General features: G+C 40.2%; 1 protein-coding gene across 1 annotated transcript in view; it reads left to right on the top strand.

Annotated features, from left to right (window-relative positions):
* Positions 1–459: 459 nt before the first annotated feature.
* CDH7 (cadherin 7) overlaps positions 460–27,896 on the top strand; it is a 147,934-nt gene continuing 120,497 nt past the window's right edge. The window contains exons 1-2 of the mRNA XM_027525970.1: positions 460–548; positions 13,146–13,552. Coding sequence (XP_027381771.1) covers positions 13,343–13,552 — 210 coding nt within the window. The 5' untranslated portion in view covers positions 460–548; positions 13,146–13,342. The remainder of the gene's footprint in view (positions 549–13,145; positions 13,553–27,896) is intronic.

Here is a 27,896-nt window from a genome sequence, read left to right as displayed (position 1 = left end):
GTGCTGACGGACACCGGGTGCGACGCGAGTTGGCGAGTTGAGCGAGCAGATCCCGGCGTTGTCCGTGTGCAGGGCAGCACGCAGTCCGGTCTGCTCTCCTCCACCGGGAGCACGAGGGGCTGTTTTTAACCCAGGATACATGCGGGGAAAACTCCGCGCTGGCCGGGCTGCCGGCTTCTGCGGCGGTCTGAGACTGCGAGGGGGCGTGTGCCCGCGCGTCCATCTGACTGACTGCGTGTACTCCGTTTACCTTTCTGGACGGTGGAGCTCCTGTAAGGGTGTTTAGCTTTTTCCTGTAATTAGTATTCTGGTGGTGCCCTGCATCCGCAGGGCTGGCCTCTGCGAGACATCCCGCCTCCGCTCCGCCCCGCGGTACCCTAGGTGCGCGTCGTTCTAAGGGCGCCCTGCTTCTCTGACTGTCTGGTGGACTTTGTGGGCGCACCTGGTCCACGGCTGGTTGCGGGTGGATGCACGAGGAAGGACCTATGGTCTTTATTGGCTTCACCTTTTACATCGTTAACTTCAAGGATTTCTTAGATATAGTGCAGGTGAGTGGAGATTGGTACTAAATTACCCAGCAGTGGGCAGGTGAGAACCTGTGAAGCAAAGGACTGGGTAGCTTTGGAGATCTGAGCACTGAAGCCCGAATATACTTAAAACGCGTTCGCAAGAAATATCTTCTCTTGATTGCAGCACTTATTAGGTGAAACATCTTTAAGTAAAGACTCTTCCTTCATAATTCCTGTAACCCGGCAGGTATTCAGATTATTTTGCATTCAAAAGTAGACAAGCAGAACTTTATGGGGGAAAATAGAAGAAAAAAAAAAAAAGTAACTTATATGTTAGTATATGGCTTGAGGTAAGTGACAGTATGCATTAAAAAAATTTCAGGTTAACAGCACGAAAATGTATATTTTAAGAGTTTAGGGGAAGCAGTAGCCTTTTTTGTTGTTGTTTTTTAAAGGAAAGTTCACAATGATACACTGTCCGGCAGCGATATCAGACGAGTTTTAAGTGTGTCTTTATAAAGACAAGTTGGTAGTGAAGAGCTAAGGAAGAAAATAATTGTATTGGAAGCTTTCAGTAACTCACCAGATTTACTTCTTTGAAGAAGAACTAGTTAGATTTTGTTTACACAAGCTGTTCTCTTGTTAGTACATAAAGGGCAATCCATTAAGAATCCTTTTCTTCCTTTTGGGGCTCTTTGGGACAGTATGGATTAAAATGCTAAAGAATTGAGACAGATAGTCAAACTGGCAACTTTGTAGACATCTGGCTTGTTCCGCTAGTGTTTCATATGAAGTGGAGTGGCAGAAGCAATTAGGTAGCATCCAACCTTAATAGTCTTATCTGGTAAAACTAGCTGTGAAAGTCTGTCTGTGGAAAGAAAAATAAAGAAAACAATAATCAGTAGTGTAGACCATCACCCTGCTCGAAGCCATTAAGGTTTGCAGCCTTAAGAAAAAGGCATTGTGCTCTTACAACTTGAGATATTATTGTAATTAAGGGCTGCAATAGGTGATTAGAATTGTGTTAACAATTGGCTGACAGGCTCACACCTCTTCTTAAGTAGACTTTTATTGATTTAATAGCACAGCGCTTTTCCCTTTCTTATAGAAGGGTAATTGTAAAGCATCTGTATTATTGTGGTTTACCCTTGAATTGACTCTGGTTTTTAGTGTCCAGTGAAGGAGAGAGGATTGGGTGCACCCTGAGTGGGTCACTGTTCTGCCTCCCTAGGTCTAAAAATCCACCCACTGTCTCTCCTCCTTTTTAGCTTTTTTGAGGGCAGAGCTGATAACAGCTTCTCAGAATGTATAGTGATATGAGGAAGTGACTACATCTTTGTAGTCAAGTTCAACACTTTGTCAGTCTTTTATAAATCTTTTGTAAAGCATCATCAGTTGTTCAGTTGTTAACATGTATGCTTCAGTGATTTCCATCCTTCTTTGATTTTATAAGATTTTGCACTTACTGCCTTAGTAGCTCCTATCACATCACAATTCTCTCTCTCACGTGTAAAAAGGTTTTTTACTGGCTTGGAGAGCTTCAGAGCCTTTAGCTGAAATTGGGAGTCTCAGAAACTTCTAAAATAGCCAAGGCACCATCGTTGATTGCAAGAGGACAGTGATGGGAGCTTTTCTCCTTTGCATGAAGGACTCAGTTGCTTCTAAATGGGGTGATGAAGGGGAGCTGAGGACAAGGAAGGCATGTGATCAGAGTCCTGTGTGTGACCATCTCCTCAGCCTCTGACAAGCAGAGCTGATCTAGCTGTAACTAGCAGTACTCGAGTGCCTCCTCTGGGAATTTGCTGGTTTTGCAGAAAGATACCCCTGCAAACATTCCCCCCCTGGTTCTGCGAGACTCCTCACGGACAAAATTATCAGTGCAGATGAATATGCAGGCATGCATGTCCTTACGTTCATTTCATATTTTCATTCTAGTAGAAATTTCTTTTTGACTGTTTTGCAGACTGCTTATTGAAACATGTTGCCTTTTATTGAAGTCAAGTAAATCTCAGTGTAAATGCAAGGGTAAATTAAAAGTGAAAATTGATCCCACTGAAATATGTTGTAAAAGTACAAAGAAACAAACCCTGTAAGTATGATTTGACCATTTTGATACTATATAAAGAGCTCAGAAGGACTGTGCTTTGTCACTTTCTTTGTAATTTACATAGGCTGCTTCTAGTTAATTGTTAACAGTGGTTGTTTTCTCTTTTTCATTCCTTTCACCCATGGCAGAAGTTATTTGTGCTTCGTGGAAATTGACTCTGTAATCCACTTAGAGAAGTTTTCATTCCATGTCTGATAACCAGAGGCAGACTACCGGCTGTGTGATTCATTTCCAGGGCCCCTGCCTGAATATTTAGGCCAGTTAACGGTAGGAGGTTGTGGTCTGTGGTTGTAATGTTATCTGGCCCAGGGAGCTAATGGGTTTGATCACAGTTTCTTTATGTGAGAAGTCACATATCACAGAGGTCCCCAGCCTTACTAATTAAAATGTAAAGAATTATACCTTTTAAGTAGAAAAGAAGAGGGCTGCTTCATCAGTATTAAAATTATTGAAGTTAATGCTAAACTTTAATGGTAAAGAGATAGAACAAATGACAGTATATGTCTATCCTAAAAGCTGAAGATGAAATATTAAATCTAGAATGATTATAATGGGTAGTTAGGAACAGAGAAGCATCTTGAAATACAGGATTTATAGCAACAACCAAATAACCATCCATGTACATTCTTATATCCTAAGGTATTTTCCTGGGAAATCAGAATTTACCCAATTTCTAAAACAGCCAATGGACTAGTATTCAAATATCAGTGCAAATAGTTGACTACCATAGCATTACAGTGTTGTAGGAAGTTATTATGGATGCTAGAGTTGTTTCAAAGGGAAAAGGCAATTTTAAAATTGGGTACTGCTCACTGTTTTTGGTAATATATAAACATACAATCCTGAACAAGAGATCTCTTGAGTATCTTACATTCTGTCCTCTCTCTCGTACATTCTGAATGGAATCCTGATGGTCCCCTACTTTGAAAATTCAAGCTCATGGTTATATTAAAAATTTGAGTAAATTCTAAAGGTAATAAATTAGAAAGATATTAATGATCAGATTGAGAAATATTTAACAAATACTTTAAATGACCGTTGCATCCCAGTCATGCCCAATTCCATCTGTTAACTAGCTGTGTGACCTTGGGCACTGCACAACCGTAGACTTTTGTTTTCGTTAGTAAAGAAAGAAAAGACTGCCTTAGGTTCTGTTTCTGTGGTTCTACCTCTTGAGTGGGTTGGAGATTCATTTATTTTTCCCCAACATGAATGCTCAAGAAAAGCAAGCGTTTACCTCCTTTGGCACTAAATGACCCTCATTCTCTCTCTCTCTTAGATGTCATCTCTGAAAGCTCTATTTGTGTGTGATAGTTGGAACTGACGCGTGGCCATAGCTCTTGAAGTGCTCCTTGACCTTGGATTACTTTCTGTTGTCACTCACAGCCTCTGCTCACTGATGAAGGGGAGGTTAGAACAGATCGTTCCCCACTTTTGCATTCCCCAAAATATATTCAGTGAATCTACTGTAAAAACAAGTGAACTTAACAGTGAACAGTATGATCCTTTTTACAAAGCAGCCCACTCTACCTTTGTGGCAATAGTGAAGACCTGTGTGGAGACAGGTGGCTGCAGTCCTGGGGAAAGCAAGGGCAAATGAAGGTCTTTAATGGAGACATGAAATCAGGAGGCAGTCTTCCCTTGTTGAGTTTGAATAATGCCATTTAATACCCAAGGAGTATCCAAAAGGGAGCAGGCTTCTTTCACCAAACTACAGAGCTCATTCATGAAGGTTGTGCTTAAAGCAATGGTGATATGGTCACAGTATCCTCTGACCACTGCTGTGAAGTGGTATCATTTCCACTTTTAAACATGGATGTTGTTCAGTCTTCATTCATTAAAAACATGTTGCTTGTCAAAATGTATCAGGTTGGCTAAAAAGGTTGTTTAGGTTTTCCCATAAACTGAACAACATTTTTGATCAGCCCAGCAGTTCAACTTTAAAGCAATCCTGGAAATGACAGTTTCCTCCCAATAGGCCAGCAGCAAGATTTTTTTTTTTCTCTCCCATTTTGTTATTGTTACAACTGTGATTTCTTGTACTACTGTGTTTTATAAACCATCCAACAGAACGTCTCAGGGAATGTTCTAAAGGTGTTTGGTGGTTACCTGTTAAGAGATTTCTGATTCTCGTGGATTATTTTCTATCAAGTTCACTGGCAGTCCTTAAATGTCATTCTTACCTTTGTTTTTATAGAAAGTGCAAATTACTGAATTTATTCTGAAACTGTCATGTTCCATGTAATTGTGAACTGGACCATGTTTTTTTATTTTTTTCCTTTTGGCCGAGCTGTGCTGCCTGCAGGACCTTAGTTCCCCAACCAGGGATCGAACCTGCACCCCTGCATAGGAAGTGTGGAGTCTTAACCAGGGAAGTCCAACTTCCTCCCAAACTGGACCCATTTTAAAAAGAGAAGCAGGCTGTCTTCTAGTTTTTAGATTACCAGTAAGTAGTATACTACCTATTAGTGTGTTATAAAGTAAGTATATTTCACAGCAGTTGCAGAAGACTTGTATCTGATGCAACTCCAGACTCAGGTTGAGCATCTGTTTCTTGCCTATGATTGAGAGAAATTGATGGTATAGAGTCTTAAACTGAGGTAAGCCATTGGTTTATTCATATTGCACTGCAAAAACCACTTCCAGTTTAACTAAGTACCAGAAAACCTAAACTAGTAATATTATATCTCCTTTTAATATAATTGATAGTCATAGTTTATAGCTCCTTATTTCTCAAAGGCAGATAGTCCTGTGTGCCTTTTAAAAAAGCAGTTTAGCAAATATAAATTAGTTGGTAATTAAGCATGTGCTTTAACTACTTTTACGGTTCTATATTAATGTGAGTGGTTGAATAGGATACATTTTGTGCTACTTGTAGTGTTTTTAGCATGCCATCTTTAGATGGAACAGGCTCTGTAAGATTTGCCCTTTTGCTCACTGATGCATTAAAAATACATTTTTTGTTATGAAGGGTTTTTTTTTAGTCATTGTTTTTAGGTCTGAACAAACATTTGATTAAGAGCATGATGGTCACTTGATCTGATTTCTGAAAGTAGTTTCACAGAGGTATTAGTGGAGCAGAAAATCCAAGAAAATTTTATAATGATGAATTCGTTTGGGTAAAGTATTATTAGGTATTAAGGTTAAATGAATACTAAACTATCTACTTGGAAATAATTCTTTGCCACTTAGATGAACAAAAATAATTGGAACAAAAAAGTAGCATGATAAAGTGATTTCAGGTCAATAAATGATGTTGATTTAGTAAATAGCGCTTGACTGACTCTTACCTCTTTCTCATTTTTTTTTTTTTGCTCCAATCCTTTTAAGATTTCCTTTGTGAGGCTTCATTTTGCATTCCTTTGACAAAAATCACAGTATTATTTGTCGTGATTTTCATGTATTTTTGCTTTGGCCAAAAAAAAAAAAGAGATCTAACATTACAAATTTTAAAAATGACAAATTTTAGCTTTAAAATATCAGAGCAAAAAATTTTTTTTTGAAATGTTACCCAGAGTTTTTAGATTTTAGATTAATTACTAATCCAGTAGCCATCTCCGCTTTGGCTTTTGAAATGTCTGTGCTTGGCCTCTATTCAGCTCTTCTCTCCTCAGATACAACCTATTCCTGCTGTTTCTGTCCTCAGTGTTGTAATGGTGAACATCTGTAACTGTCCAGAAGTTGACGCAGATCTGTAGAAGTTACCTAACTGTATGCCAATACATTATTTTTCTGCACCGTCTCTTTTTTTTCTGAGTTGGTCATAGTGACCCTAGGCAGCGGTCCAGCCTTCCAGAGGGCCACTCTTTTAAGTTTTCCCTTGGGCCACATGTTGGCACGTGACACAGCTTGGGCACAGAGGTCTCTGCTCATTTCTGATGTAACATCCCCCTGGTTAACTCCTGCCTGTATAGGAAACTGAGATAGGAGAGGAGGCAGAAGAAAGGGAGAAGAGGACACAGACATCTGAGGAAGGAGGTTGCAGAGTTCTGTTTTGGGACACAGATTCATGAGGCCTTGTTTAACCCATTGTGCACAAAGTCAACAATTGAAATGTGTTGGGTGCTCAAGTTCGTTTATGTGGCAAAGACGTTACTGTGGTTGGTGCCTTTAGATGTGTTGACGTTTGTGTGAAGATGGGAAGCCTGAATAGTGAGGTTATGGACAGGAAATCTCAAGGGCAAGTCTCAATTACTTCTATTTGATGACCACAGATAACTGAAAGTTTTTCCTAAGGGTTCAGGGCCTTCCTATCTTTCATGGTGACCCAACTCATCCAGGGAGGGTGAGCTGGGTCGAGCTGTTGTTCTGGCCTTTACCTCAAAAACCAGATCTGTCCGGAAAGCAAGGCAAGGATTTGGGGGGGACAGGTGAAGAAAGGGGACATCTGACCCTTGCCACACCACTTCCTCCTTCTGTTATCAAGTGTATGTTCCTGGCAGGGTTTGTAGCTCTCCAAAGTATTGATGTACATATCATGAAACACCCTACTCAGATCCCAGCTCTTCATATGTGATTTTCCGATGTTTACCAGCACACTGTACAAAGCATGTTCTAGAGGCATTTATTTGCTTCATGAAAGAGAATTTCATCCTCCAGGAATGTACACAATGCCAGTTGAAGTATCCTTGTCCTCTCGACCTTCAAGAAAAGTAAAGAAAATTTGGCTCAAGAGACTGGCAAATACTTCAAATCCTGCAGAGAAATGTAATGGAATTGTTCTCAAAGTGATTGTGACTTCTGAACATGGTAGAGTAGTCAAGGATTTCCGTGTTGACTTCTATGGTTAAGTTTTCATATTAAACATGAGAGTGATTATAATGAAAAGAAACATCCCATAAACATTTTCTGAATGTCAGTTCCAGGGCCTACTTCCGTTCTAGATATTAGGATCCAGCAATAGGGTAAATCATCCCTGTTCATCAAGGTTTCTGTTAATACTAACTGCTCTTAAAACCCTTGGTTTAAATAGGAAAGTATAGAATTCTCAGGTATCTTTCCTCTGCAGATATTATCATGTCAATGACTCTAAAATAACTCATGGCGTTTTCTGTCACTCTGTTGTTTTATGTGTTCTAGCTTGTTCCATCACTCCACAGTCTTGTATGGAAAATAAATAATCAAGAGGCAAAAAGAGTAATTTAAACATGTCTTGGTAAAATTCATGCTCGATTCTGTAAACACGTCGAATGCTTCCTTTATATTTCTGTTGCTTTCCTTAATCATTCTACCCTTTACCTTTAATTATTAACAATGTGTACTTTTTCATAACTGAAAAAAAGACAACAAAAGCAATTTTATATAATTAGCTGTACAAACAGACTTTATAAAATGATATAGCTCAGCCCCCACATTTTGCACACATGGAACATGAAGGCCCAAAGGGATCCAAGGTCATTACAGGAAATGATGGAGGGTCATGTGATCTATTTCCAGTCCAGATTGTGTTTCTTTCTTATCAGTGAACATCCTGAGTGAACTCAAAGTTATCCAATACCAATACCAGTCTTTGACTTATAAGAATGACAGAGAACGTGGCTTTAGGAAAGAAAATATTACTTTTTTTTTTTTTTAAGAAAGCACTTTGTTGCCATTGTTTGTACGCATCTAGATGCTTCCTTTTATAATCTACGTAGTTGTCTGGGCACTGACTTGAACTATTAAGAATGTTTTCATTGAATTTACTTACAAAACAGGAACAGACTCAGACTTTGAGAATGTCTCATGGTTGAGGGGAGCAGGGAGGAGGAAGGATGGGGGAAGGAAATGGTTAGGGAGTCTGGGATGGACATGTACGCACTGCTCTACTTAATGTGGGGAACCAACAAGGACCGACTGTATAGCACAGGGAACTCTGCTCGATGTTACAATGCAGCCTGGATAGGGTGGGGAGTTTAGGGGAGAATGGATACATGCATATGTGTGGCTGAGTCCCTTCTCAGTTCACCTGAAATATCACAACATTGTTAATTGGCTATATCCCAATACAAAATAAAAAGCTAAAAATGTTTTCACTAAGTGTTAGGAGTTTTCTGAAACGTTTTATAGATAACGTGAAAATGAAAACATCACACAATAACTTTAATTTGAACATAAGTAGTATCAGACTTCGGAGAAGGCAATGGCAACCCACTCCAGTACTCTTGCCTGGAAAATCCCATGGGTGGAGGGGCCTGGTAGGCTGCAGTCCATGGGGTCGCTAAGAGTTGGACACAACTGAGCAACTTCACTTTCACTTTTCCCTTTCGTGCATTGGAGAAGGAAATGGCAACCCACTCCAGTGTTCTTGCCTGGAGAATCCCAGGGACTGGGGAGCCTAGTGGGCTGCCGTCTATGGGGTCGCACAGAGTCCGACACAACTGAAGCAACTTAGCAGCAGCAGTAGTATCAAACTTAAAATGTATATATGTATATAATTTTTGATACTACTTATGTTACATATATGTGTGTGTATATATGTATTTAGTGCTTTTAGTTTTTGCCAGGCACTATCCTTAGCTTTTTATGATCTGCTTATTTAATCCTATGACTTAGATGCAATTATTTACATTTTCATTTTATAAGTGGGAGGTTTGAAGATTCATCTCTGGAACTTATTTTCTTAGAATTTAAGTATCTTGTCCAAGATTGTGTAGCTGAGACATGACAGACTCAGATCTTAGTCGTTCGGTTGTTTCCTACTCTGCGACCCCATGGACTGTAGCCCTCCATGCTCCTCTGTCCAAGGGACTCTCCAGGCAATAATATTGGAGTGGGTTGTCATTTCCTTCTCTAGGGGATCTAACTGACCCCAGGGATTGAACCTGGGTCTCCTGCATTGCAGGCAGATTCTTTACCATCTGGGCCACCAGGGAAAACCAATTTAATTATAAGAACTCCCCAAATCTAGAATTCTGAAAAAATTCATTTGTTGTCTAGTTTTTTAGAGGTTGGGTACAATTTCACACAGAAACAATGTTATCAGTTTCCCTTAATCTATAGAGTAGCCTAAGTTGACACAGAATTGAAACAGAAGAACTATACAAAAAAGATCTTCATGACCTAGATAATCATGATGGTATGATCACTCACCTAGAGCCAGACATCCTGGAATGTGAAGTCTAGTGGGCCTTAGAAAGCATCACTACAAACAAAGCTAGTAGAGGTGATGGAATTCCAGTTGAGCTATTTTAAATCCTAAAAGATAATGCTGTGAAAGTGCTGCATTCAATATGCCAGCAAATTTGGAAAACTCAGCAGTGGCCACAGGACTGGAAAAGGTCAGTTTTCATTCCAATCCCAAAGAAGCCAATGCCAAAGAATGCCCAGTTGTACTCATCTCACAGGCTGCTGGTGCTGCTGCTGCTGCTAAGTTGCTTCAGTTGTGTCGGACTCTGTGCGACCCCATAGACGGCAGCCCACTAGGCTCCCCAGTCCCTGGGATTCTCCAGGCAAGAACACTGGAGTGGGTTGCCATTTCCTTCTCCAATGCGTGAAAGTGAAGTCGCTCAGTCCTGTCCAACTCTTTGGGACCCCATGGACTGCAGCCCACCAGGCTCCTCCATCCATGGGATTTTCCAGGCAAGAGTACTGGAGTGGGGTGCCATTGCCTTCTCCGAATCTCACAGGCTAGGAATGCTCAAAATTCTCCAAGCCAGGCTTCAGCAATACGTGAACCGTGAACTCCAGATGTTCAAGCTGGATTTTGAAAAGGCAGAGGAACTAGAGATCAGATTGCCAACATCATGGATCATCGAAAAAGCAAGAGAGTTCCAGAAAAACATCTACTTCTGCTTTATTGATTACGCCAAAGCCTTTGACTGTGTGGATCACAACAAACTGTGGAAAATTGTTTGAGAGATGGGAATGCCAGACCTACCTCTTGAGAAATCTGTGTGCAGGTCAAGAAGCAACAGTTAGAACTGGACATGGAACAACAGACTGGGAAGCCTGGCGTGCTGCACTACATGGGGTCACAGAGTTGGGCAGGACTGAACAACTGAACTGAACTGAAATTGACATCATTTGTCCATATCACATTTTAAAACATTTGGTCTTAGGGACCAAAATATTTCTGCGGTAGTTTTAGGCGCAGTTTCCTTCTTTCTTGAGGAAGGAGAGCAGTGAAACTTGAAATGTCCTTTGGCCAAAGGGTTCCCATGCAGGACTCAGTCTGGTCACCACAACCCTAGGTCCCCCCTCCCCCATCCCCAGGAACCTGGTTTGTGAAGGAGGTCCCTGTGCTTCCTACTAAAGGCTGCTCACCAGGAGTTCCTGGCCCTGAGTCCCGGTCGGCACAGACAAATCCCTTCACCAGCACACCATTTCCTTGTTTAAGTGTTTACGTGTCTTCTTTTAATTGGAGGTAACTTGTCTCTCAGGTGGATTAGCTCAGACCAGTGTACAAAGAACTTCCAACCTAGCTGAGGGTCTTTCATTCACCAGAATATCAGTAAATTGCCCCAAGTTCCTTCTTGCTTGTAATTCTAAGTGTAGAACAACTTGCATTTCTAGCTGCTGCTGCTAAGTCACTTCAGTCGTGTCTGACTGTGCGACCACATAGACGGCAGCCTACCAGGCTTCCCCGTCCCTGGGATTCTCCAGGCAAGAACACTGGAGTGGGTTGCCATTTCCTTCTCCAATGCATGAAAGTGAAAAGTGAAAGTGAAGTCGCTCAGTTGTATCCGACTCTTAGTGACCCCATGGACTGCAGCCTACCAGGCTCCTCCATCCATGGGATTTTCCAGGCAAGAGTACTGGAGTGGGGTGCCATTGCCTTCTCCGTCACCTTTCTAGAGTGATTTTCAAATGAACCAAATTCATTTTTGATCATCAGATGGGAGATCTGGATTCTGGGAGATGGTATTCAGTGCACAGACTGCAGTTAATATGCTCCAGTAATAGTTTATCCTTCCTGGGGCTTCTCAGAACATAGCAGTTAGCTGTATTTGGAGTTATTCTGGAATATCCTAAATTTCAAACTTTATTGCAGTATCTTTAATAGGAATATGTTCATTTGACTAGAGCTTCAAGTCCATGCAACCTGTTTCTTCCAGTTGTGTGGACTATTTTAACATGTTTAATACAGTTCACCTTCCTTCTACTATATATGGCATGTTCTATAAGCAATTTGACTGTCAGAAATCATCTGATGATTAGCAGACATTTCTGTTACAGGAGAGAAGGGGGAAAGATGGAAAAGTTGGCACAGAGAGTATTTTCTGCTTTGATAATGAGATATCTTGTGGCTTCATGTTGTTAAGACTATTTTTCTCCTCTCAAAAATTGAAAGCAAATCTTATTTGCCTTAATTATCCTATTGTTGATTTATTTACAGTTGCCAAATTAATTCATAACCCAAAGTGCAACAGTGATTTAAGTGAGCACTTGGTCATAAATTCTCATTCCTCTGTGTTTTGGGGTGTTGGGAAGTTGGCCTTGTAAACTGATTATCTCTTGCATAATCAGAATTTGGTAACTGAAATAACTAGACCTGAGGATAAAAGATTTTTGCTGCTGCTAAGACACCTCTTATGTGTGTGGAACCGAGAATCAGTCTCAATATAGAATCGAATTTGCTCACCCCTCTGATGATCAGTATAATTCAGTCCTGTCATTGTTGACAGAGAAAGGCCCTACTATGCACAAACCATGCTGCAAGGGTTCAATAAATATTTGTAAAGCGGCAAATACCTTCAGTGCAGTAGAATGACCAAACACGCTCCACAGCATACATGACAATAAATTTGAAGGGTAGAAATTGGAAACCACTGAGCTTTTCAGCTGATCACAATCAAATCAGAACACATCAAAACAGCTGGTGTTCGGTGGCTTAGACTCAATCAACCGGTTTCGAAGCATCTCATACTTCTTTCTCTTTGCAGTTTCACAGGAGAGATTTAAACTAGCATATGTCCTTTCCATTTGGTTAAATCCCTGCTTTGAGCTGCTTGGCTTTCATATTCTAATACCAACAAATGAAACTGTGATAGAAAAGGACAAAAAAACCCCAAAATGCCTAGCATTAAAATGATTTTTTTTTTAACTGATGGGTTGCTCCATTTGTATTAAATAAACCATATGCTCCCAATGAGAATGCCCTAGAAGAACCAGGAAAATTTTAAGGTTGTATTATGGAATCAGGATAATTCTGCATCAGCAGTATTTATGTCATTTGTGAATTTGGCCACAGCTTTTGCAGTTTTCTAAGTTTGTCATCATATTTTAATGATAGTGCAAATAATGATATCTTGGATGATCAAGAGTGCGTTAGTACCAACAAAGACACAGGGAAGTCTGCTCAGTGCTATGTGACCAGCCTGGGTGGGAGTGGAGTTTGGGGGGGAGAATGGATACATGTGTGTGTCTGGCTGAGTCCCTTCACTGATCATCTGAAACTACCACAACCCTGTTAATTGGCCGTACTCCAATGCAAAATGTTTTTGGTGTTAAAAACAAAGTAAAAAAAAGAGAATGAGTTAGTAAGTGCAAGTTAAAAGGTATTTCTGTGTTTTGCTTTCTGACACCAGCTCTTCTCTTTGTTCTGGTAGGTACCTATTACACCATTCTTGGGCGAAGGTTATTCAGCACTTGTGACCTCTCCCCTTCGAACTCTCTGCAAATTATTATCTCTACACTCCCAGCTGACACCCTGCCGGAGGCAAGAGCTACTAAGCCAACTGGAACTGTGCCTTCTCTCTTGTCAAGGTTTTTTTCTTACACAGGAAAAAGAAAGAAAAAAAAAAAGATGAAGTTGGGCAAAGTGGAGTTCTGCCATTTTCTTCAGCTGATCTCGCTTTTCCTGTGTTTTTCGGGGATGAGTCAAGCGGAGCTCTCAAGGTCCGGATCAAAGCCCTATTTCCAATCAGGGAGGTCGCGCACGAAGCGCAGCTGGGTGTGGAATCAGTTCTTCGTGCTGGAGGAGTACATGGGTTCAGACCCGCTCTATGTAGGAAAGGTAGGGTATTTGGCTTTTCCAAGTCACAAACGGTTCTTGTGAATGTCTGTGGTTGAATGGAGAACGGCTCCTTTTTCTTTGGAGATGAGAAACACAAAGCTGTCATGAGGTTTCTGGCATTAGTTAGCCACGCTGGCACAGTCATCCAGGTGTTACTCATCCCGTGAAGCCACAGTTTAGGGAATGATGCTTTATTCCAAGATACAGGCGAGACTCGTACTCACGCCTCGTTTAGCATGATGGTGGCATGTTAGTAAAGCTGTCCTTCCAAAATTAGAGCAGGAATGTTTACTCAACAGCAGTCCCCAACGTTTTTGGTGCTTCAAACCAGTTTCATGGAAGACAATTTTTCCCCCCGACAAGGATGAAGAACATGGTTTGGGGATGATTCAAGGGCATTACACGTATTGCCTGCTCTGTTTCTCATCTAATCTGCCACTGATTTGACAGGATGTACTGGTCCATGGTCCAGAGGCCGGGGACCCCGCAGTAATAAATGAAGACTGGTGGGTTCTATGAGCCAGTAGATTTTTGAGATTTTTTTTTTCTGGGAGTTAACGAGGCTAATAATGCTCATACTAACTTGAGGCTTATGTATCCTGTTCTGATACTTGGAAGTTGAGAATGGCAAAAGTGTAATTATGGGGACTGTTGTTTCCAAATCAGGAGCGGTTCAAATCTACATTTCTAAGTGGTGGTTTTGTTTTAATGGACTATTAAAATTTCCTTTTTAAAATTAACATTTTGGTTAAAAATGAGCATGAACCGAGGTTCAAGAGAAGTGATGTTAGACGAATGGTGGGCAGTTTGGGGTGTATTTATTTGGCGGCCAAGTAGTGCCCAAGTGGAGATTCTTTACCACTGCCTCCTTCTGTCTGCATGTTTGGGTAGCAGTTTCCGTTCGAGCACTTGCTGAATTGAAGGGTGCACTCCAGGGCACATGGCTTTTCCCCATCCTGGTACCATGTTCCAGTTCCTGGTTTGATGCAGGTTGGCTGTGTTCACGTCTGTGAAGATGGCCTGAGATTTTCAACTTGGTGCTGAGCCCTGGCGAAGGGTTTCTATAAGTAGAATGTGTTTGCAAGACATCTATACATCTGCATGTCTGCTCTTAGTCAGTTTTATGCATCTATTCCTGGTAAAGTGAAGCTCAGCACACTGATGAATTTATCCCTGAGTGTATTTTCAAGTGTGAATGATTGAAGGAGGATCTTCGGTATTTGTTTCACAGGTCATTGTTTCATTTGAATAGACCTTGAGTAAGAGTGAAAAATCTGTTTTTGTTGGTAGTTGTCTACATAAGCCAAGGTGATCTTTATTATATATATCTTCTTTCTTTTCTTTAAATGCCTCTACATTGTACAAATACTGATACTGTGTTGTAACAAAGGAATTCAGATATGTTAAAGATTTCTAGGGACATGGATTAGGAAACTGTCTAGCCTATCATAGCAAGTTTCTGTCCTGACAAAGGATGTGCATGCATGTGTGCTAAGTTGCTTCAGTCGTGTCCGACTCTTGCGACCCTAGGGACTGTGGCCTGCCAGGCTCCTCTGTCCATGGGATTCTTTAGGTAAGAATCCTGGAGCAGGTTTCTGTGTCTTCCTCCAGGGGATCATCCCGACCCAGAGATCAAACCCATGTCTCTTATGTCTCCTGCATTGGTAGGTAGATTCCTATCACTAGTGCCACCTGGGAAGCCCAAGAAAGGATGTACACAAGTTTTGTGTGTGTGTGTTTGTGTGTGCATATGTGTATTTTCAGAGCCAGTCTGCTTATGTCCACAGCACCATCATTTATACTTACTATGTACTAAATCTTTCCATCTCTCTTATTTTCTTGTAAATCAAGTGAAAGCATTAATGTTATGTAATGATAGTGACCTAGATTCTAGCTCATAATTTCATTCATTTTTAATGAACATTTGAGAAATTCATCAAACTTGGTTGAATGGATAGATCTATAATAATTTGTAAATATTTCATAAAGGACAAGTGAAAGTGAAAGTATTAGTAGCTCAGTCATGTCCAACTACTGGTGACCCCATGGACTGTAGACTGAGGCTCCTCTGTCCATGGAATTCTCCAGGCAAGAGTACTGGAGTCGGTAGCCATGCCCTTCTCCAGGTGATTTTCCCAACCCAGGGATCAAACCAGGTCTCCTGCATTGCAGGCAGATTGTTTACTGTCTGAGCCACCAGGAAAGTCCAAAGGATCAGTTATTATTATAGTAGTTAATACTACTATCAGTAGTTATCAGTTTGTGAAAGTGAAAGTCACTCAGTTGTGTCCTACTCTTTGAGACCCCATGGACTCTATAGTCCATGGACTTCTCCAAGCCAGAATACTGGACTGGGTAGCCTTTCCCTTCTCTAAGGGATCTTCCCAACCCAGGGATCAAACCCAGGTCTCCAGCATTGCAGGTAGGTTCTTTACCAGCTGAGCCACAAGGGAAACCCAGTAGGAATCACACTTTTGCACAAATGTAAAATTTTCTAAACATGACTAAAATATTCGTACTAATTTGGTTTTAAATGGAGTTGCTTGAGTGAGATTGACATTTGGAAATCAAGATAATTTAAAATTAAAAAAAAAACCACCTCGTTTTAATTTTTATAACCTTCACCATAACAATTCAGACTGCTTCTATCAAGATAATCCACGTTAAGTCAGTTTCAAGTTATGAATGCATGTCTCTAGGTTACTTAAGTTCCAAATACGTGCAAAAGTACTGGGCAATGCTGTTGCTATTTTTCTATTAATAAGAGAAATTGTGTGGTTTCTTGATTAGGTAGCAAATATTCTGTACTTTCCTTTCAGTTAATTAGAGACAATCATCTAGCAGACTTTATGTGGCAGGAAACAAGTCTGTGTTTATCTCTTGAAGGCTGTATATTGGGAGTTCAATAGTGCTCTTCACAGTAAAATGTTCAGGATGGAAATAGGTTTTAAAAAACACTTAACTGATTAAAATACAGAAAAAGGGCAATAAAATAATTTGAGATGGAGAGAAATTTATAGAGAAGAGAGACGAAAGGCTGTAAAAGGTGCATTTTACATTTGCTTGAGAAAAGGCGGTAGAGAATGTGAATACTCGAGACTTTTTGTCTGAAAATAAAATGAGTCTTTTTAGGCTGGTGTCCTGAATGGGCAGAGTTAAAGGAAAATTTTGACCTCAGTACAGTTTTTATCACTTGGATGTGTACAGTAGATATATATATATATACTTTTCATTTCTTTTTTTTTCCCTACCTTGAGGGAGGCTATGACCAGAGTTTTCAAAGACAGAATAGAAAGTTCTAGATTAATATGCAGGAGAATAGATAGGCAGATAATGCATTTCACAAATGCATATTTAACGTATGCTCGTTAGATGGCTACACTCTGAGTCTTCTTGAGAAAATCGAGCTGTTTAGGTAATTTGGAAAATGTAAATGATGACCTTGCTAAACTTGATAGCTTAATTTAATCACAAAATGAGTATGTATTGTATGTGTCAAATTGACTTCAGTCTTACTGCTGACTCAGGCATTTCCTACTAGTTGTATGACTTAGGGTAAGTTGCCTAATAGTACTAAATTATAGTTTCCTCATCTTTAAAATAGGAATAATGATATCTGTAAATCAAATTTTTTTGTTTGTTTTTACTGAGAAATAATGAGATAAAATATTTGGAACATTAATCTAGACATCATATTTATCTATTTCACTACATATTAATTATAAATTAACCAGGTTGTGGATAATCTATTGTCTTATGAGTCCAGTGTTATAGTGGTGATCCTTCAGATGAAAGTAGACATTATTTTATGTATTAAATAGTATTTAAACTTATTGCAATTAGTTATAGGAATGGTCCATATTGGATGTGCTTGGCGATACATGTCTTGTATAGGAATAGGCTATGGCATACATATGTGGGTGAATGATTCAGACCTTAAACATGTGGACTTCAAATGTCAGATCACATCTAAAATTTTTTTACCTTCAAAGTTGAAGACCATGTTAATGGCTGATGCCCAACAAGATCAGCTAAATTAGTCTACAGTTAAATGAAATTTGGTCTTTAAGGTAGGACACTGAAGTCACAAGATGGCTATCACCTTTTATTTTAGCCAATTTCCAGAGTTTGATAACTCAAGATGAAAGTAGACCAGTCTGTTGAAAGGGACCAGGAGTTCCTCCAGATCCTCTGCAAGAGGCCTCCAGGACGCACTGCTGGGCTGGGTTAGAATCTGACATTTGTCGTGAGCATCTCACTGTTATCTTGTCATTCAAATTGACAAGCCGCTGAGTCTTACGTAAGGAGTCATTACTCTGATGGAGCTTTTTTTGTAAGTTAAAGTATAATTGATGTATTTGTTCTCTGTCATGTCTGACTCTCTGCCACCCCTATGGACTGTAGCCTGCCAGGCTCCTTTATCCATGGAGTTTTCCAGGCTAGGATACTGAAGTGGGTTGCCATTTCCTTCTCCAGGGAAATCTTCCTGACCCAGGGATTGGGAGATGGGTTCTTTACCACTGGCATCACCTGGGAAGCCCCATAGTTGACATACTCATTGTGTTATTTTCAGGTGTGCTATATAATGGTTCCATATTTGTATAAATTGAGAAATGATGTGACAGTATGCCTAGTTGACATCCATCACTCTACATAGTTACAAATTCTTTTTCTGTGTGTTGAGAACTTTCAAGATCCACTCTCTTCCCAACTTTCAAATGTACAATAGAATATTATTAACCAGAGTCACTGTGCTATATGGAGCTCCGTTTTAAAGAATAGTAAATAGTACACCTTTCCTTAAGAGAAGTGTTTTTTTGGCTGTGCAGCAAGGCACATGGGATCCTAGTTTCCCTACTAGTGCTGGAACCTGTGTCCCCTGCAGTAGAAGCGCAGAGTCTTAACCACTAGACCTCCAGGGAGGTCCCCAAGAGTATTTCTTAATTACAACTGTGTTCTTGTCCTTTCGTGGGAAGGATGAAGTAGAGATGCCCTTCTTTTCTCTTCTTCCTGTGAATTTACATCACCCTGACCTGGCTCTTTGAGGTGTGTGGGAAGTAGCTGTGTCTAGCCATCTGATCGCATCACACTGCAGTTTTCTAGTCCCGTCTTTTCCTCACCTCGGCATTTCTCACTTAATATCCCCTAACCATCTGACAAAAAAGTATTTGTCTACAAAACCACTGAGCCTGAGTCTCGGGTATTAAGTGTTTTTCATCTCTGCTCAGTATAATGGGCTGCCAGGCGTCCGCTCTGCTCCAGGCCATCACTTTCACTGAAATGTGTGTTTCGTGCTTCTTCCACAGTCTGCTTCTTGAGCTGTTAACATCACTCTTACCTTTTCTGCTACTCCCCTTTCGTCCCCACTCATTCAGGGAGAATTTATGCCTCTTACCCTAGTCAGAATCAAAGACATAGGAATGTAGTGTGGGATTCACTCTGCTCTCAATTTCACCTGGCTTGAAAGTGTTGCTGAGTGTCTTTGATGCATTTAATTGCACCTCACAGCCATATCTCTCACTGAAAGATTTCTCTGTCTCCTGATCCCCGAAGCTCTGCTCACTGTTCCAGAAAAGAAACTTTCCTCTTGAAGGGAGGTTGTGTTAAGAGAATTGGGTTACAAATCAGATTCCTTCATGAGGGTAAGTTTATATGAGATACACAAAAAGAAAATAATCCAAAATATTAAGAACTTAGGGAAGAACATAAGTTCACTAGGGTGTTTGCATAACACCTTATTGAAAAACCCGAATGAACTTTTTGGCTAACCTAGTATATCACGGTAGAAATTACATTTCGTAGGTTTCAGAGGGAAAACAGCAAAAGCATCCTCTAAATATGTAGATTACCTGAAATTGGCTCCCATCTTAAAATAAAACAAATAGTTTGTTCTGTGTATGCATAGGAAACCCATTTTCATAACATTTTTATAACCAGAGTGAATTGTGAAGACCTTGGTTTTTATCTTCTTGTTACTTCGTTGGTAGAAATGTGGAGCTCCTGGTGGCTTCAAAAGAAATTTGGACATGGATAAGCTCTGTGGGATGCAAATAAGTTCAGACTCTTAGAAATATTTTTTGACAGTTATTTTTAGCTCTTATAAAACTCTGGTATAACTATAAAGTAGTAAATGTGTTTTCTCCACATAAAATCAACAACCCGAAGTCTTTGTGTGTTCTTTCAAAACCATAATGAAAATAATATATATCAGATTTTGCTACTAAAATGCAGAAACATACCATTAATTCAGTTTAATATTGCTTATTTTCTCTTCAAAGTTATCTTAGGTTAGAAATGAAGGTTGTAATTAGCTACCAAATAGTTTACAGGTGAGATTACACAGCTAGAAGTTGGAGGATAGGGACTTGCAGTTATAAACCTAATTATAGTCAAACTTGGGCTTCCCAGATGGCTCAGTGGTAAAGAATCCACCTGCTGATGCAGGAAGTGCAGGTTCGATCCTTGAGTCAAGAAGATCCCCTGGAGGATGAAATGGCAACCCCCTCCAATATTCTTGCCTGGAGAATTCCATGGACAGAGGAGCCTGGCAGGCTACAGCCCGTGGGGTCACAACGAGTTGGACACAACTGAGTGACTGAATACACACACACACTCAAACTAGATAGTCTAGATTGGCTCTAAATTTTCTTTTTTTATGTTGATTGTTTATGTTGATCAAGATCATTTAAAATCCCGTCTTCTTTAATGTGTGTGTTTGTGCACAGTTGTCACCCATTTGGTGAGAGGAGCAAAAATTTTGAAAAGCTTAATTCAGTGTATAATAGTTGGGTTTTTATGTTTATGTTGAATTTCTAAATGCAAAGACAAAGTTCCTGCTAAAAGGATGCTATCGGGCTTTTCTATAGAAAAGTGTAACTGACCAACTGTGTATGCCATGCTCACTGATACACAGTCAGTCTCTGTGACTCACCAAGATAAATGACAGAATTAGACAAGCACAGGCCAGGCACTGAGGCTTTGCTGGTTTAAGCGTATATGGATGAGTGCTAGCGTGGGAGGAATTTCATCCTAATCGTTTCATCTGATTTATATTGATTATCTGTCATAGTGATCGTGATCACTGGAGAGAAACAATAGTTTGTAGAACTATGCTTAACATCTTTGGCATGCTAGGCAGTCTGTCACGTGTTTTCTTTCTTCCCCTTCCTTCTCTTCTTCAAATACTTATTAAGTACCTGCTCTAGGTTAGGTACCGTCTTAGATAAAAGAGTTAAAAAAAATAAAGCCTCTCCATCCTAACATTGCCTGGTTGATAAACCAAGCAGGTAACAGGCGATGGAAAGGAGTCAGTTCCACAGCTGATCTGTAGCTGTGGAGGTGGGTAACCAGAGGCACAAATTCATGGATCCGTGAACAAAGGCTTGTACAAGGATACCTGGAAACACTCTGATTTCATGATTCAGTCTTCAAATTAGAGGAGAGAAAAAAGGAATTATCCCCTTAGAAGGTAGGACAGAATCTTCTAAAACTGTACTGGGGGAAGCTTTATATAGTGGAAAGATCAGTAAGCAGAAACCCTGGGTTATACTGTCAATTTCCTCATTATTTTAAGCAATGCTCTAAAATGCATACATTTCAGTCTTCTCATCTGTAAAACAGAGATCAACTAGGTAAAAATTTGAAACCATCTTGAAGTCATTTCAGCCTTACACATAGGCTGCAAAGTAGGACCCAGCTTCTCCGAATGACAGTATCATACAGGACTAATGGCTACACATATTGGCCTTCCCTGATGGCTCAGCAGGTAAAGAATCTGCCAGCAGTGCAGGAGACACAGGAGATGTGGGTCTGATTCCTGGGTTGGGAAGGTCCCCTGGAGAAGGGAATGGCTACCCACTCCAGTATTCTTGCCTAGAAAATACCATGGACAGAGGAGCTTGGCAGGCTACAGTGCATGGGGTCCTAAAGAGTTGGACACGACTGAGTTCCAGAGCTTGCACGCATGCAGTGACTATACCTATTATTTAAACTAGGATGTTAACATGGCTGTAGTACTCTTTACTTATCAACAGGTCATATTCAGAATTTTCCAGTTGTTACAGTCGAGTACTTTTCTGGTAGAAGCCAATCCTGAATCCTATCTTGCATTTGGCTTGTTTCTTTAGTCTGTTGTCCTTGACTAGTGATTTGGTCGAGTCTCTCACAGTCGGGGTTAGTTTCATGTTTCTTCCTAATGTAGACATGTCAGGAGATGCAGTTTGGGCAGGAATGCCACAGAAACGGTACGGTGTCCTGCTCACTGCTGCTTCTCAGGAGACATAGGCTTCTAACAGGGCTCATTCTTACAGATATTGACTTTGATCACTTGGTCACGGTGGTGCCTGCCACATTCTTCTACTGAAAAAAACATCTGAAAGTTTTGAAATCCTGAAGGAGGTATAGAACTATCTAAGCTGCCATTATGGATTAGGATAAATATAACTGGTGATATGCATTGAATGGTTCATTAAAGTCCATCGTCCATTTTTAGGATGGGGTTGTGGGTTTATCTGAAACGTGGATGAAATTTAAATCTAAAATGCTGTCAGGTAATAGCCATACTTTTATGTAGTAATTGATCTTGTTTCTCGAAAGCACATCAATTTAGGATGTCTCAGAGAAATTGATTTTGTTTTTTTATCTTCTGAAGCATGTGAGACTGCTCTCTGGTGTCTAAGATTCCAAGAAGATGTCTACTAATCTATATTTAAATAAGAACTTTCTTTCTCATTGCTTACAAAATATAAAGAACTGTTTTATACTGTAGAGATGTGCCACAAGTGTTTAACTCTCATGATTATAAATAAAACATTGCTTTGGAAAATAATAGGTATAGTTGGCTAAGGTAAAAGAGAATGCAACTGAATGTCTTACATTTTAATATATTCATAAGAGCTAAAGTCTAAACAATCAATGGTATTCTGTTTAATGTTGGAAAAGATGATTTCTCCTAATGATTCTTCTTAAAGCCAATAAAATTTCTGATTCATATTCAGTACTGATTAAATCTTCAGAAAGGCCTTGAACTCAGGATTCTTATATTGGAGATGAGGTAATAGATGCATTTGGAAGTACAATAAGTAGAGTAAGGGAGCAATCATTAGAGATACAATTCAAAAGTGTTAGAGGGCCAGTCTGGAAAGTAAATTTCTGGAAATATATTGTTTTACTTCTATGAAAATAATTTTGTTTTCCTTCAAAGTATCAGATTTAGTTGCAATACTATCAAGGTCTTTTGACATGTTTTGCAAACTTTTTCCTTTAAAAGGGTATATATTCAACAGAATAGATACATTTTATGTGGACTCTCAAATTATTAGTATTACATGCTATTTCCTAAATTTTACTAAATCTTGAAACTGAACATTGAGTAACAGGACATGGTAATTAACAGAGACATTAAAATGGTATTTAGCTGGGACTCAGAAATATTAGAAATGAATCCTGGAACAGAAATTTCCAGCATAGAGTATGGAAAAATAATGAACTGTTGAGAGTCTAGAAAGAAAATATTTTGGACTTTTATTCAATTAAAAATAAACTCATCTGTAAAAAATTCTAGTTTTTGGTATATGAAATACACAATACACTCAAGGAGTTTAACTGATTAAAATGCAGCTTCAAACAAGTGGGGAGACCATTAGCCCATCCCTAAAGGGGTTATAAAGACATTAGGAATGTTTGTAGCTGGTTGGCCGTACACTGCCGTACTCCATTGAGCTGGTGGGAGAAGATGGAGGAAGTAGGGTCAAGCATCAACTTAGCCTACTTTTGTACATCATGGCTTGTTGCTGTTCAGCCTCAGTCGTGTCCAGCTCTTTCTGAACCCATGGACTGCAGCACGCCAGTCTTCCCTGTCCTTCACTATCTCCCAGAGTTTGCTCACATTCATGTGCCTTGAGTTGATGATGCCATCCAACCATCTCACTGTTCTGTCGCCCCCTTCTCCTCCTGCCCTCGATTTTTAGCAGCATTATGTTTTTTTTCCTATGAATCAACTCTTTGCCTGAGGTCTCCACAGTATTGGAACTTCAGCTTCAGCATCAGTCCTTCCGTGGCTTAACATTCAACATAAGAGAAGATCTGAACTCGTTCCAGCAAATAACAGTTAGGGAAAAGGAACTGGCCAGGAAAATACTTGTGTTGGCCTCAACCAGTCTTAATTCTTCTCAGACCAAAAGCCTGAGGATTTTCATCTCTCTTGTCACCACACATATAACATAGTATCCAAGAGATGTGGACTCTTACACAAAACTGGGGAAACAGAATCTTGGAGGGCACAAACAAAACTTTGTGAGCACCAGGACCTAGGAGAAAGAGGCAGTGACCCCACAGTAGACTGACCCACACTTACTTGTGAGTGTCCAGGAGTCTCTGGAGGAGATGTGGATTGGAGGTGGCCTGCTGCTAGATCGGGGGCACCAAGTGTGGCATTGCATGCATGGGACTTTTTGAAGGAGGTCACCATTATCTTCATTGCCTCCACCATAGTTTGGTCTCAGGTCAAACAACAGGGAAGGAACAGAGCCCCGCCCATCAACAGAAATTTGGATTAAAGATTCACTGAGCATGGCCCTGCCCATCAGAACAGGACCCTTTTTCCAACACAGTCTGTCTCTCCCATCAGGAAGCTTCCATAAGCCTCTTATCCTTATCCCTCAGAGGGCAGAAAGAATGAAAACCACAATCACAGAAAACTAATCAAGCTAATCACATGGACCACAGCCTTGTCTAACTCAGTGAAACTTTGAGCCATGCCCTGTCGGGTCACCCAAGATGGATGGATGGGTCATGGTGGAGAGTTTTGACAAAACGTGATCCACTGGAGAAGGGAATGGCAAACCACTTCAGTATTCTTGCCTTGAGAGCCCCATGAACAGTATGAAAAGGCCAAAAACAGGACACTGAAAGATGAACTTTCCAGGTCCGCAGGTGCCTGAAATGCTACTGGAGAAGAGTGAAGAAATACCTCCAGAAAGAATGAAGAGGCAGAGCCAAAGCAAAAACAACGCCCAGTTGCGGATGTGACTGGTGATGGAAGTGAAGTCCAATGCTGTAAAGAGCAATATTACATAGGAACCTGGAATGTTAGGTCCATGAATCAAGGTTAATGAGAAGTGGTCAAACAGGAGATGGCAAGAGTGAACATTGACATTTTAGAAATCAGTGAACTAAATTAGACTGGAATGGGTGAATTTAATTCAGATGACCATTACGTCTGCTACTGTGGGCAAGAATCCCTTAGAAGAAATGGAGTAGCCATCATAGTCAACCAGAGAGTCTGAAATGCAGTACTTGGATGCAATCTCAAAAGTGGAAGAATGATCTCTGTTTGTTTCCAAGGCAAACCATTCAATATCATGGTAATCCAAGTCTATGCCCAACCAGTAATGCTGAAGAAGCTGAAATGAAACAGTTCTATGAAGACCTACAAGACCTTCTAGAAATGATACCCAAAAAAGATGTCATTTTCATCATAGGGAACTGGAATTCAAAAGTAGGAAGTCAAGAAACACCTGGAGTAACAGGCAAATTTGGCCTTGGAGTACAAAAGGAAGCAAGGCAAAGGCTAGCAGAGATTTGCCAAGAGAATGCAGTGGTCATAGCACACACCCTCTTCCAACACCACAAGAAAAGACTGTATACATGGACATCACCAGATGGTCAATACCAAAATCAGATTGATTGTATTCTTTGCAGCCAAAGATGGGGAAGGTCTATACAGTCAGCAAAAAGAAGACCGGGAGCTGACTGTGGCTCAGATCATGAACTCCTTACTGCCAAATTCAGACTTAAATTGAAGAAAGTAGGGAAAACCAATAGACCATTTAGTTATGACCTAAATCAAATCCCTTATGACTATACAGTGGAAGTGAGAAATAGATTCAAGGGATTAGATCTGATAGACCGAGTGAACTATTGACGGAGGTTCGTGACACTGTACAGAAGGCAGTGATCAAGACATCCCCAAGAAAAAGAAATGCAAAAGGCAAAATAGTTGTGAGGAGGCCTTACAAATAGCTGAAAAAAGGAGAGAAGTGAAAGGAAAAGGAGAAAAGGAAAGATATACCTATTTGAATGCAGAGTTCCAAAGAATAGCAAGGAGAGATAAGAAAGCCTTCCTCAGCGACCAATGCAAAGAAATAGAGGAAAACAATAGAATGGGAAAGACTAGAGTTCTCTTCAAGAAAATTAGAGATACCAAGGGAATATTTCATGCAAAGATGGGCACAATAAAGGATAGAAATGGTATGAACCTAACAGAAGCAGAGATATTAAGAAGACATGGCAAGAATACACAGAAGGACTATACAAAAAAGATCTTCATGACCCAGATAACCGCAATGGTGTGATCACTCACCTAGAGCCAGACATCCTGGAATATGAAGTCAAGTGGGCCTTAGGAAGCATCACTACGAACAAAGCTAGTGGCGATGATGGAATTCCAGTTGAGCTATTTCAAATCCTAAAAGATGATGCTGTGAAAGTGTTGCACTCAATATACCAGCAAATCTGGCAAAGTCAGCAGTGGCCACAGGACTGGAAAAGTTCAGTTTCCATTCCAATCCCAAAGAAAGGCAATGCCAAAGAATGTTCAAACTACCTCACAATTGCACTTACCTCTCATGCCAGCAAAGTATGCTCAAAATTGTTTCAGCCAGGCTTCAACAGTACACGAACTGTGAACGTCCAGATGTTCAAGTTGGATTTAGCAAAGGCAGAGGAACCAGAGATCAAATTGCCAATATCCATTGGATCATTGAAAAAGCAAGAGAGTTTCAGAGAAACATCTATTTCCACTTTATTGACTACGCCAAAGTCTTTGACTTGAAGGATCACAACAAACTGTGGAACATTCTTCAAGTGATGGGGACAGACCACCTGACCTGCCTCCTGAGAAATCTGTATGCAGATGAATAAGCAACAGCTAGAACCCAACACAGAACAACAGACTGGTTCCAAATTGGGAAAAGAGTACATCAAGGCTGTATATTGTCTCCCTGCTTCTTTAACTTTTATGTGGAGTACATCATGAGAAATGCTGGGATGGATGAAGCACAAAGTGGAATCAAGATTGCTGGGAGAAATATCAATAACCTCAGATACACAGAGGACACTGTCCTTATGGCAGAAATTGAAGAACTGAAAAGCCTCTTAATGAAAGTGAAAGAGCAGAGTGAAAGAGCTGGCTTAAAACTCAACATTCAGAGAAGTAAGATCATGGCACATGGTCTCATCACTCCATGGCAAATAGGTGGAGAAACAATGGAAACAGTGACAGACTTTATTTGGGGCTCTAAAATCACTGCAGATGGTGATTGCAGCCATGAAATGAATAGACACTTGCTCCTTGGAAGAAAAGCTATGACCAACCTAGACAGCATATTGAAAAGCAGAGAAATTTCTTTGCTGACAAAGGCCTGTCTAGTCAAGGATATGGTTTTTCCAGTAGTCATGTTTGGATGTGAGATTTGAACTGTAAAGAAAGCTGAGCACCGAAGAGTTTATGCTTTTGAACTGTGCTGTTGGAGAAGACTCTTGAGAGTCCCTTGGACTGCAAGGAGATCAAACCAGTCAATCCTAAAGGAAATCAGTTGTGAATATTCATTGGAAGGACTGATGCTGCAGCTGAAGCTCCAAAACTTTGGCCACCTGATATGAAGAATTGACTCATTTGAAAAGTCCCTGAAGCTGGGAAAGATTGAAGGCAGAAGGAGAAGGGGAAACAAAGGCTGAATTGTTGGATGACATCGACTCGATGGACATGAGTTTGAGCAAGCTCCAGCCATTGGTGATGAAAATGGAGGCCTGGCGTGCTCCAGTCCATGGGGTCACAAATAGTTGGACAGGACTGAGTGAACTGAAGAGATATGGGGGAAAATCCAAGAGTATAAGAAGGCCATATTCATTTCTAGTTCAGCTCAAATTCTGTCTTGCTGTAAGATAAATGCAGAAGAGTAATTTCTCAAGATGGGGCTATGTCACAGGAATGGTAATTACTATAACCAAAATGATTAACATCATTCCAGCAAGTTTTGTGTGTAAACAGTGCACAATTATCTGATAAGAATGCTTCCCTTAGGATATTTACTTATCTTCTTAGTTAAAATGCTGACATGTTTTAAGGTATTTAACTGAAAACACACAATCAGGATTTGGACAACACATACATAATGCTCAACAGATGCGAGTTTGAAAGATTTGTGATGATCACTGGTGGAATTAGTCAAACCAGGCTTAAATTAGATTTTTCTGATTTGTGAGACTTTTAAGTGTCCACATTGGAGCAGAATCTTTGTGCAGTGTAAAAGATTACACATTCGATTCTCTGAAGTGAAAAATG

Source organism: Bos indicus x Bos taurus, chromosome 24 (genome assembly GCF_003369695.1).
Source record: "Bos indicus x Bos taurus breed Angus x Brahman F1 hybrid chromosome 24, Bos_hybrid_MaternalHap_v2.0, whole genome shotgun sequence".
Taxonomy (NCBI): domain Eukaryota; kingdom Metazoa; phylum Chordata; class Mammalia; order Artiodactyla; family Bovidae; genus Bos; species Bos indicus x Bos taurus.
This window is presented reverse-complemented; position numbering and strand designations above follow the sequence as displayed.